The 13249-nt window shown below is 45.9% G+C and overlaps 1 protein-coding gene across 2 annotated transcripts in view; it reads left to right on the top strand.

The window, feature by feature from the left end:
• LOC142152768 (electrogenic sodium bicarbonate cotransporter 1-like) overlaps positions 1-13249 on the top strand; it is a 351181-nt gene that overhangs the window by 263608 nt on the left and 74324 nt on the right. Inside the window, exon 19 of one of the 2 annotated variants that reach the window (XM_075209752.1) lies at positions 5690-5863. In XM_075209752.1, coding sequence (XP_075065853.1) covers positions 5690-5863 — 174 coding nt within the window. Of the gene's footprint in view, positions 1-5689; positions 5864-13249 lie in introns of those variants that run through there. The other variant, XM_075209753.1, reaches the window with a different exon arrangement.

Genomic DNA, 13249 nt, shown 5'->3' with positions numbered 1-13249 from the left:
CTTGTGTACCGCACTCCTGTTTGGCTATGACCCGGACCGTACGACCACTCTTGCAAACTCCCGCTGCACTGTTAACTAGCTTGAAGGACAAGAACATTCCACGGGGCAGGGTATTTCCTCTGTCCACACCAGAAACCCAAGCTATGTCCGAATATGTCTCCGAGAACCTCAAACGAGGATTTATCCGTAAGTCATCCTCCCTGGCTGGTGCAGGGTTCTTCTTTGTGAAAAAGAAGGATGGATCTCTTAGACCATGTATAGATTACTGAAAACTTAACACCATCACGATTAAGAATCGGTACCCTCTACCCCTTATTCTGGAATTATTTGACCGTATTCGGGGAGCTCAGATCTTTACAAAATTAGATCTTAGGGGTGCTTACAACCTGATCAGGATTAGAGAAGGGGATGAGTGGAAGACGGTGTTTAACACCAGAGACGGCCACTACGAATACTTGGTAATGCCTTTTGGGCTATGTAATGCTCCAGCCATTTTCCAAGAATTTGTAAATGAGGTCTTCCAAGATTTATTGTGCCAGTCCGTTGTAGTCTATCTGGACGATATTTTGATATTTTCCCAGGATCTTTTTTCCCACCAACTTCATGCAAAAGAGGTACTTATTAGCCTTCGAAAGAACCATCTATATTGCAAAATGGAGAAATGCTTGTTTTATCAATCCCAGGTACCCTTTTTGGGATACATTGTCTCTGGTTCCGGCCTCCAAATGGACCCAGATGAACTTAAAGCTATCCGTGACTGGCCTCAACCTGCAGGATTAAAGCTACTCAACGTTTTATCGGGTTCACCTATTACTACCAGCAACTTATTCGGGGATTCTCTACTCTTATTAACCCCATTACTTCCCTGACACATAAAGGAGGCCAAGCAAAGTCATGGCCCAACAAAGCAGTTTTGGCAATTAGAGCTATCAAAGAAGCCTTCTCTCTAGCTCCCATTTTGATTCAGCCCGATTTATGCAAACCCTTCTTTCTGGAGGTCGATGCATCTGCAGTAGGCGTAGGGGCTATTCTATCTCAGAAGACTCCCTCTGGCATCTTCAGACCTTGTGGCTTCTTCTCTAAAAAAATTTCTCCCTCAGAGTCTAACTATGGTATCGGGGACAAAGAACGTCTGGCTATTAAACTCGCTCTGGAGGAATGGCGCTATCTATTGGAAGGAGCTCACTTTCCAGTCACCATTTTTACTGACCACAAGAATCTCATTTATCTCCAAACTGCTCAATGTTTGAATGCCCGACAAGCACGATGGTCATTATTCTTCAGTCGTTTCCAACTCATCCTGACCTTCCGGCCTGGCTCAAAAATCTTTAGGGCAGATGCTCTCTCACGCTCTTTTGACCGTTCTGACTCACAGATGTCTGCACCCATTAAACCTATTATTAACCCCGAAAAAATCCTGGCCTTGACTCAATCTTCAGTCAGAACCCCTGCTAGGGGCCGTTATTTTGTTGACTCCCATTTATGCCGCAAGTTGTTAAATTGGGCTCATTGCTCCAGATTTACAGGCCATGCCGGCATGAAAAAAACAGTGGCACTCCTCTCCCGGTCTTACTGGTGGCCCTCATTAAGTCTTGATGTCCAAAAGTTTATAAAAGCCTGTGAGGTATGCGCTAGACATAAAACTCCAAGGCAACCTCCAGCCGGTCTCCTGCGCCCTCTTCCCATTCCCGAACATCCCTGGTCCAGCATGAGTATGGACTTTATCACAGATCTCCCTAATAGCGATGGCTATACCTGTATATGGGTTGTGGTGGATAATTTTTCCAAACTTGCGCATTTTGTCCCTCTCAAAGGTCTTCCCTCCGCTTCTAAACTGGCATCATTATTTATTCTCCACAGTTTCTGTCTGCACGGTTGCCCTCAAGAAATCATCTCCAACCGTGGGGTACAGTTTATTTCCAGCTTCTGGAGGGCTTTCTGTAACATCCCCAGACTAATGGGCAAACTAAGGGGGTCAACCAGGATTTTGAGTCATATATTCAATGTTTTTGTTCCAGTCAACAATCAAAGTGGATTAAGTTCCTTCCTTGGGCAGAATTTTCTCACAATAATCATCTACATGAATCCACTACTATGTGTCAGGATTTCCCAGGAATGACCACGGAGAGGGGATAAGTGGTTATAATGAGTTTATTAACAAACACAGATGACAAGGTAACTCACAAGACAGTTCAATGTGCAGATGAGAAACAGGTAACTGCAATAGTAGATTTCAACAGGCAGCGTGGAACTATAAGTACCAGGTATAATGGTTGAAGATGCAGGAGACCAGTAGCAGGTAACAGCAGTAGAGAATACAATGAAGTAATTTGCAGGAGTCCAGATAGCAGACAACAGCAGTAGTGAATTCAATGGAGAAACATGCAGGTGTCCAGATAGCAGATAACAGCTGACAACTTGGTAATGCAGACAGTAGATGACAACTTGGTAATGCAGACAGTAGATGACAACTTGGTAATGCAGACAGTAGATGACAACTTGGTAATGCAGACAGTAGCTGACAACTTGGTAATGCAGACAGTAGCTGACAACTTGGTAATGCAGACAGTAGATGACAACTTGGTAATGCAGACAGTAGATGACAACTTGGTAATGCAGACAGTAGATGACAACTTGGTAATGCAGACAGTAGATGACAACTTGGTAATGCAGACTGGAGCTGACAACTTGGTAATGCAGACTGGAGCTGACAACTTGGTAATGCAGACTGGAGCTGACAACTTGGTAATGTAGACTGGAGCTGACAACTTGGTAATGTAGACTGGAGCTGACAACTTGGTAATGCAGACTGGAGCTGAGCACATGGATATGCAGACTGGAGCTGAGAACATGGATATGCAGACTGGAGCTGAGCACATGGAAATGCTCACAGGAGTGACCTGATGGTCTGGCCCAGACCGTATGAAGCAAGCAGGTTGATATAGGCCTCATGCAGATGACACAACTCTCAGTAATCAAGGAGAATGATCAAAGTAGCACAGTGGCCCCTTTGGTGGGCAGTGGTACTACAAATAGAATACATAATGAATCCAATAAAGTCGCTGCAGACAGCAGCTGCAGAGTGCAAGTCGTGACACTATGTCTCCCTTCTTTATTTTGTTTGGTAGACATCCCATTATTCCTACCTTCTCAGACCTGCCTGTTTCTACTGTTCCTGCAGCCCAAGACTTGGTTCGCAACTTCTCTTCAATTTGGTCTCAAGTACAGGCCAAATCACAGCTTTTCGTGGGTCGTCCTAAACATTTTGCGGATCGCCATCGGAAGAATATCCCTGTACTCCACATTGGAGAAAAAGTATGGCTTTCCACTTGAAATCTTAAACTCAGAGTTCCATCCAGGAAGTTCGCACCTCGCTACATTGGACCCTATCCTGTCATGCAAGTGCTGAATCCTGCTACTTACAAACTTCGATTACCTCTCTCCATGCGAGTGCATAACATATTTCCCTCCTCAAACCTCTGGTTATCAATGAATTTTCTAAGAAAACTCCTGCTCCTCCTCCAGTCAGGACCATGTTCGGGGATGAATTTGAAGTCGAGCGTATCCTTAAAAAACATCCCCCGAGGTAAACCACAGTTCTTGGTCCATTGGAAGAGCTACGGACCTGTGGAGAGACCCTGGGTCAATAAGAAAGATCTGTCAGGCGCCGTTCACACACCATGCTAGGTGTCGGGAGCGGACGCCTGACCCAGCCACCGGACACCCATCCCGTTGCCTAGCATCGGGACCTACTTCCGGGTTCGTGGCTGCACATGCGTAGTGCGCGCTTCCCATTGCTAGGCAACAGGACGCTTTTTCTCCTTTTTATCGTCAGTCAGGAAACACCTGACCGCTACTGTGCCAATCAGGGCTAGTGCCCTACTATATAGAGCCCCTCCTTTGTCTCCGCAGTGCCAGAGTATTGGTTTCATCTTTCTCCAGCGTTGTATCCTATTCCCATATTCCAGCTTCCTTTGGTGTTTGACCTCCGGCTTGTTTCTGACCATTCTCTGTTCCACGATTTAGCTTCTATGTTTTTTGAACTCTGACCCTTGGCTATCCTCTCGACCATCCTCCTGGATTGCCCTTGTGTACCGCACTCCCGATTGGCTACGACCCGGACCGTACGACTGCTCTTGCAAACTCCCGCTGCACTTTTAACTAGCGACCTGCGTGCCCCACGCAGCCAAGCCCATACCTCCTTGTGGGGGTCCCTGGTGAATACCAGGGGTACGTTAGACTCCGCGCCTTCCTGCCTAGTAGTGTCAATACCAGTCAGCGGCATCCCCAAGTCATATCGTGACAGTTATTTTTTTAGCATAAGTTTCCGATTTTCCCGAGAGCTTGTCATCAACCCACTTCAAATGGATGAGGTTCCTAGATAGTTCAGGGCCCTACCTCTACTGACTGTGGCTTTACAAACACTATAAATGGCTAGACAACTGTTGTCAGGTTTTGGGTAAAAATAATTCCACACATAAGAGGTGGATTATTTTGATTTTATACCCATGCATGACAATGGGGTTCTTCTTATCACTGGCAAGAACTGCTTTCACTGGTGCATGACTTGCCACTGTAGAGTTCATTAACAGCACTGTTAGCTGCCTTAAGCCTATTGGTAGCTTGTTTTGTTGAGGCCCAAACACTTCAGCCACAAAGCGGCACTTCTTGTCTCTGAAGTTCTTGGTTTGTTAAACTGTGCATATCCTTTTTAATATACAACGTAAGGGTGGGTGGGAGGGCCCAAGGACAATTCCATCTTGCACCACTTTTCTTTCCTGACACAGCTGTGTGGCACTGGCAATTTTTCCTAGATGTGATATACTGCTGTGTGTTTGTGCCATTGCTCTAACCAACCAAGCTTGCTGCAGTCTTACAGTTCATTGACAGCGCTGTTAGCTTAGCTGCCTTAAACCCATTGGTGGCTTATTTTGTGGGGGCTTAAACAAACCACACACACACTTCAGCCACAAAAGTGGCACTCCTTGTCGCTGAAGTGCTTAGTTTGTTAAACTGTATCTGCTACCCCTCCAGTTTTTGTGTGAGTTTGTAAAACCTTTTTAACATATTGCACCACTTTTCTTTTCTGCCACTGCTGTGTTTCCTAGATGTGCTATGAACTGCCGTGTGTTTGTGTCGTTGCTTTGTCGCTTAGTATCCAGCCAGCTCGCTGCAGTCTTTGGCTGAAAGTGGATGAAAATAATGTTGTGACCTGTAAGGTGTTCAAAATCGACTGGAAATGATTGAAAATTTGTGTTATTGAGGTTAATAATAATGTAGGAACAAAATAAGAGCCACATTATGTGATTTTTTTATGGATATTTTAGCCATTTTTAAAAAAAATACAGATCCAAAACCAAAACACAGGGGTCAGTGAACATCTCTAAATTAAACCCATATAAGATATACAGGTAAAGTTGGTAGATAAATAGAGCATATACTGTATATGCAATGTATCTTATTATAATAAACTCGAATTGAGCAAAGCATTATGTGTATTGCATTTTTCATTTTTGAGAAAGTAAAAATAAAATAAAATGCTATAAAGAAAAGTTGAAAGTGCTAGAGAACTACATGTTACTACAGCCATACTAGTCAGTTATTAAATCAACTGTATATATTCCTCTTATTTCTTCTTGGAATTCACATCACATATTGTTGTTTGCTATAATAGTGTTCTTTTTTTCAGTTCGTGGAACGGCTGAAGCTACTCTTTATTCCACCTAAGCACCAGCCTGACCTAATATACCTTCGTCATGTTCCATTGAGGAAAGTACATCTGTTTACCCTAATTCAAACAATTTGTTTGATCATTTTATGGATATTGAAATCAACAGTGGCTGCAATTATCTTCCCTTTGATGGTAAATGTTCTGAACACAGGTCTATATATATTAAGCTTATGTTATGTTGAGAGGTATTTGCAACCTCAGCCTTAAAATGCATAGTGTTGATTACCCTTCTTATGTAACCACCCCTATCTGGTTAACATTCCCCCACACTTACAAACCATCAAAATAAAGACACGGACACCAACTTAAGTTTGGAATAAAAAGGTCACTTTTATTTTTATAATTATTTTTTTAAATTATTTTATTTATTTTTATTTTATTTTATTTTATTTCTATCAATATCTATCAAAAGTTTCTATCAAAAAATTTGGACCTTTTTTATATAGGTGGCGAAGAGCAGGGCAGCCAGCTAAAACCAACATAACCAAAAAGGTTCGTCTCCTTTCCACCGACCCAGGTTAAAACCTTATCTATTGGCTGGTACTTATAAACTATAAATTAACTCAATACCCTCTGGACTCAAACTAGTTAAGCCCTTTCTAGGCAAAACCTGATACTCCTTACTAGAGCATCAACGAGTCTGATAACATCGAGGGAACCAAAGCTCATTGCCAACACTTAAGTACCGTATGTTTAACAACCATCTGACTGCCATGCTCTCCTACCACAGCCGTGTCTCCTACCGGCCACGCGGCCCGCCACCTAAAGAAAAAACTAACTCCCTCAGCACCGCAAAAATCCTCTCTATAAACAAAACCGTTCCTTCTGCCGACAAATGAACTCCATCTGCTCTGAAAAGATGTCTCTTGTCTACCGTTAACCCGGGATGACTTATCACTACCCCCTGCATGCTTTTAACGTTCTGTCTCGCGTATCCGTTTATCTTTTTAACCTCTCTTATCAATGTGACCAGGGGAATAGCTGATCTCCATGACAACCGAGGTATTATGTTAGACCAACAAACCTTAATTGAAGGCCATCGGGCATGTATTTGCGCAAGATCCTCTTGAATGTTAATAATTATATCCAGGGATTTACCTCTGCCCACGTCATTACCCCCAAATGAATCACCACTATATCGGGGGTACCGAGATCTTCTATTGCTTTACCTAACGTGGGAATCAGCGCCGCCCATACCATACCCCTTTGACCCAACCACCTAATGTCAACTGGGTGCGTGAAACAGGACCACCTATTCGCTATTCTGTGTTTCGCTGCCCACAAGATATAAATGAATGACCCACGACCCATATTCGCGTCCTCTCCACCGCAAAAACTAGAACGAAATACATAGTCTCATCAAATTATATTCAAGTTATATGACAGTGAGTACTACCACAAAACAAACCATATCCTAAGCTGTTACCCACTTCTTACTCCATACCAGAGGGGGCCACCCCAGTTTAAGCGGAGTACCCCGCAACGTAAAACACTTTCTTTCATTAGCTTCACATTTATATCCCTCTATGAGGGCCATCTGCTTCGATATTTAAAACTATTTTATTTTAATTTACTTTTTATTTTATTCTGAAATTAATTCTTAAAACCTGGAAATAGGAAAATTGGTAACCCACATGAAGGTAAAAACCCCTTATAACCCTGGGAGGCACACACACTAATCTGGCCTTGCCAAGGAAACAAGAGGATAAAATCCCTTCACGCCCCCGTTCAACACAGCGAGCAGCATAGCCCTGAGTCACCAAGTGATAGAGGAGAAAAGATAAGATGAAAGCGATAGAGAGTCCTGAAAGACGTGGGGAGATGCAAGACTGTGTATAAGAGAACCTCTAAAGCAGGGGTGTCCAACCTTTTAGCTTACCCGGGCCACATTGGAAGGTGACGAGTTGGTTTGGGCCGCACATAAGATACACTAACAATAACGAAAGCTGATCATCCAAAAAACCATAGAAAACATAGTTAACATATATATATGAGAAAAAAAGTGATATATATCACTTTTTTTTCAAATCTCCCTATACTTACCTTTAAATCGCCCTGTTCAAAAAAATCCTCTCTAGTTATTATACTATAATCACTTTTTGTATTGTTTCGATGCAATATCCATAAAGTGCATTTAAGCCAGGCATTGAATATCAGGGTGCCCTGACCAGGCCTGCGGTACCTGACATATACACCACTGTGACCCCAAATTGTGACCTGTTCTGCTAATTACACCACTATGTTAGTTAAGGGATAACAACTTATTATGGGCCAAAGAGAATAATATATAATGCCCCATTAGTATTACAAGTAGAAGTATGTAGCAGGGAGATAAGGTCCATGATGCTCCAGGACCAGGTGACTTTTATTCACTGGTCAGCATCCCTTGAAATAATAAAAAAAATCCCCCTTAACTTACCTTTTAATCGGCTTGTTCTCCTGTCCTCTTCTCTTCTTTTCTCCAATTCTCTGCTGCTGATTGTTCTTCTCGCGTGGTTAACTCCTCTGTGCTGCGCTCCGCAATGGATGTTGGGCGTGATGACATCACACCCGACATTCACTGCGAGCACCGCACGGAGGAGGAGACAAGGGAGGGAGCCGGAGTACCAGCTGACGGGACCGCATGACCGCAAGGTAAGTATTTTTTTTTCTTTTTTTTGCAGGATTTTTTTTGTCCATTAAAAGTGCTGCCCCCTTGCCACAACCAAAACTCCTTCTGGGCCACATTTACAGGCGTGCTGGGCTGCATGCGGCCCGCGGGCCGCGGGTTGGACAACCCTGCTCTAAAGGCTCATTTGTCCGGCCGGATGTATTTCTTATATGTCTGCGACTTCCATCTCCCTAGCGCTTGAATCTCAGTGACAGATGCACCCCTAACTGCAGCGGCAGTGGCAGCCCCTATCCTGAAGAAGTGTGTACCATAGTCTACTGGGTTCAGACCTATCTCCCCTAGGGCTCGTTTTAACAAGGCGTTAAACTGAAATTTCGTTAATGGGGTTTTGTCCCTATGTATTAACCACAACCCTTCCCCTGGGGGCCGGAGACTCGCAAATTTATTGGCCAGCCTGACCAGGCATATAGGTTCCTTGCTGCTCCGTAATTGCTAACCAATGACCTCTGCCTAACTGATCTGTTTTTGACTTAACTATCTTACAGTGTATCACATTAGGTTGTAAAATCACGTTTCTGAACAGCAAAGCTCCACCTATGTCGTTCTTAGATCTGGCTACCAGCTCGCTAACCCTAAAAGCACCGTAATACGATACTGAGGAAGCTAAACCAAAAAGCAAAGCCTCGTAATCATCCATAGATAAATTATGCAAGACTTCAATCAACCTGGCTAAAATTTGGCCGTCAATAGGCCGGCGAGTGTCATTCTTTATTGGCTGCATTCGGGACCAACCCTTCAAAGCCTTAGCTATGATAAATGACCTCGTGGGATCCTGTGTACCATTCTAGCCATGAATGAAATACCGGCTAACAGGGACCCCATCCTAGCTTTAGAAACCCCCTTGTTATAATGCTTCCACATAAAACCCGTAATAGAGGGAATCTGACCTGAAGTGTTGCTGTTGAAAGCCGCCTGGTAACACAACCAACGTTCCCATGCCCCTTGATAACACTTCCTAGTTGCAGGAGCCAAGGACGCCTCCGCTAGCCACCTTATCCCTATTGGATCATCTGCCAAACACAAGGGGGGCATTGTAAGCCGGTTAAACGGGCATGTGGGGCCAGAGATCTAAAACGCTGCCAGTCAAAACGAGAAAGAGCATCCGCTATCTGGTTATCCACGCCAGGAACGTGGCATGCTCGAAAACTAATGTCAAACTCTAGACATCTTAAAACCAAGACTCACAACAAGTTGATCACCGAGCGTGATGAGGCGCTCTGCTTGTTAATAGCCTGGACCACACCTAGGTTATCGCACCAAAACACCACGCTCCAACCGCGCAACCGGCAAGACCACAACTCTAAAGCCACGACTATGGGGAACAATTCAAGTGTTAACAAGTTCCGTACCAAACCCTCAGACTTCCATGCCTGCGTCCAAGGTGTGGCGCACCACTCCCCTTGAAAAAACGCACCGAAACCTTTCGAGCCCGATGCGTCAGTATGTAAGTCCAAAGATGTACTAGATACTGAGGGTGCTGGCCATACTCGTATACCGTTGAAAACCGCCAGAAACCGTCTGCATACACACAAATCCTCCCTTATCTCCTCAGATAACCGTACCTGGGAATGGGGGCTACGGAAACCTGATGTTGCCAGTTGCAACTTTTTACAAAATACCCGACCCATGGGTATCACTCGACAGGCAAAATTGAATGAACCTAACAGAGATTGAACTTTCCGCAAAGAGCAAGACAGAGCCGCCATAACTTCTGCTATCAGGGACTGTAACTTACCAATTTAATCAGAGGGTAAACGACAACAACCTTCTATTGTGTCAATTTCTATACCTAAAAACGCCAAACATGTGGCCGGACCCTCCGTTTTATCTGCAGCTACTGGTACACCCATCACCTGAAACAACACTTGTGCCGCATACAATGTGTCCTTACAACAAGGGGAATCGGACGGACCTATAAACAGGAAGTCATCCAGATAATGCGCTATGCCGCAGTGTCCCGTCCCTGCCTCGACACACCAGTGGAGAAAGGAACTGAAAGCCTCAAAATATGTGCATGAAACTGAACAACCCATTGGCAGGCATCGATCTACATAGTACTCGTTCTGTATTTTAAACTCCATAAATTTAAAGGACTCGGGGTGTAACGGGAGGAGGCGGAATGCAGATTCAATGTCTAATTTAGCCATCAGCGCTCCTTTGCCAAATTCTCTCACTATGGATAATGCATCATCAAACAACTGTTACACCACTGAGCTTAATTTAGGATCGATCGCATCATTAACTGAATTGCCCGCTGGATGAGATAAATGCTGAATCAATCTAAATTTACCTGGGGCCTTTTTAGGTACTATTCCAACCGGGGAAATGACTAAATCTGGAATGGGTGGGGAAGAAAAAGGGCCCACCATGCGCCCCAGGCCTATTTCCCTTCCAACTTTCTCCGCCAGAATCTCAGGGTGTACATAAGCGGAACGAAGGTTTCTGGCGGCGGTCCCCGTCACCCCACTGTCAATGTGGAGGCGAAAACCAAGGTGAAAACCCTCTCTAAGGAAAGAGGCCTGGGCCGCATCTGGGTAAAGAGTCAGCCATCTACAAAGGATTGGGAATATAATGGGAGAATCCACCTTAGATAGCACCCCCGTCCCTCCCCTACCGACGCCACCGGCGCCCCTAGGGCAATCTTTGAGGGGATGACTCCCTCTACAATTGGAGCACGCGTGCTTGTGTCGACATGGCTCCCCTCTGCCGCATGAGGAATTATTAAAGGCAAAGCATCTGTTTTTTGAAGACTGGGGAGCACTTCGTCTCCCCCCGTATGGAAACCTAGTTAACTGTGGATGGCCGTACCCCATGTGCACCCCTCCCATTTGGGCTCTATTCAACCTCATACAAATCTCAACATCCTTATAGGCCGGGGGCGTATAACGTTGGCCATGTACCGTTTCACGAAAAAGTTTAACATATAACCGCCAGGTCCCTGGACGTTCACAACTATGCATTTCGTTAATCAAATGGAGATATTTCCAAACGTCTACAATTGCGTCCGGCCTCGTTTCCAAGTAACAAGCTGAAAAAACGCAATACCCGGTCAGCCAGTTAGAAAAGTTTCTGTACGTGTCCTCACTAACTCCCCCTCTTGCGCGCGCAGCTGCCAACTCTCTGTGTCTGTTGTTAGCTCAAAGATATCTACATAGTAACCCCGCTTTATCTTATCTCTTACGTTGCGCCTAATTCCTATAATCAACGGTGTGTTCTCACATTTAACCAGCGGGCCTCCTGATGGTGCGGGGGAAATGGTTCCAATGAAAACAGAAGCGGGGAGGCACTGGGTGGTGGGCTATCCCTGCCCGAGGTAAAGGGAGGGAGGGCTGGGCGATATCCATTAGCACCCCGTGAAGGGCTGGCAAGAGGGGAAACTGATTACTGGGTAGGACAGGACCCAGGTGACTGGGGATAGAGGGAGAAACTCTATCCATAACTTCCCCCCCGTGGACTTGTTCATGCAGAGAAGGAAGGGGGTCTAATATAATGGGACCAAGCCCCCTGTAAGGCGACCCAGGTACCTCCGCCCTAGCTACCCCAGGCATAACCCCTGACCCCACCTCACTATTAGCTGAGAAGAACTCAAAACCCTGCCCAGCAGCAGCGTGTGCTGCATAAAGTAACCACGGCCGGAAGTGTCTGGCCGCCGCGGCAGCCGGGGAAGAGGATCCCCTGCCCCGGGATCTACCTGCCTCCTTCCTGCGCGCCACTGCTCCGAAAACAAGCGGCCTAGCCGCCTGCTCTGGAGCCCATGCTCTCCTGGCGAGACTCGGGCCTGCCCCGCGAGATCCCCTCGCGGGGCCCGAGTCACGTGCTCGCCGCCCGCCATGATGCCCCAATTCCCAGACGGACCTGGCAATACAGGCTGGGCTTGAGGGGGAAGGGGAGAAGTAACCGGGGGGAGATTGAGTGGGGCAGCAGCGACGACTGCCGCGTGGTGAGGGGGGGGAAGAGGAGAACCTGGCGGGGATGGACCTAGAACGTCTGGGCCGGGTAGCGGACATGGCAAAGGGGGACCACAAAGGACAGAAAAGGAAAAAATAAATGCCAGCAGCAGATGCAGTAAAGAAAAGGGAAAGAAGGTAAAACAGGAAAACACCGGTAAATACAATATAGGAGAGAGATACTAAGCCTGATGCTGCCAGGTATCCAGATCCAGGAAACAGGAAGCTCTCTCCTTCTCCAACTGCTTGATATATCCTTTCCACGACACTCCCACCTCCTCACCATTGGCTGATTCCATCACAGACTTAACCCACAGTGGTAAGTAACATTATCAGCTCACAACACATGCTTTTAAACGCCCTCGGCTTAATGGCCTCTCTCATTAGTCTGTATCAGATACACATGCACAGTTTGAGCTCCTGGAGGATTCTGGCCCTTTCCTTGCTTTCACAAGCGCACAAGGGAACAGGACAGTGCCTACCACAAGGTTAAACGTTTTTTCTGATATATTCTGTGCTGCTGTGAATGTACTGAATATTTGATTCACTCTATCTCTGCCCACTTTAAAGTTAGGAACAAAATGGCTAGGTGCAGGGTCGGGCTGGGCAGGGGGGCACATGCCCCCGTGCCACTCCATAAAAATCTATTTTGGGTCGGTCTTTATTACTTGGTGGCTGACTCCTCCTCCGGGACCAGCCACCTACTCCCATTGGCCGCAGATCCTCCGACCCCCCCCCCTCCCCTCCACTCTTTGTGTTCTCTATCGGTGTCATATGGAACGTGCACCATGTGACAGGTGCCATCCCATGTGTGAAGAGGAACATCTGCACAGTGCTCGGCGAGGCTGGAACAAGGCAAGTGCCGGCGGGGGCGGGGAGGTGGTATGTTAGTGTATAGTG

The sequence above is a fragment of the Mixophyes fleayi genome, chromosome 4 (assembly GCF_038048845.1).
Source record: "Mixophyes fleayi isolate aMixFle1 chromosome 4, aMixFle1.hap1, whole genome shotgun sequence".
Classification (NCBI taxonomy): domain Eukaryota; kingdom Metazoa; phylum Chordata; class Amphibia; order Anura; family Limnodynastidae; genus Mixophyes; species Mixophyes fleayi.
The sequence above is the reverse complement of the archived record's forward strand: the minus strand, read 5'-3'. Positions and strand labels throughout refer to the sequence as shown.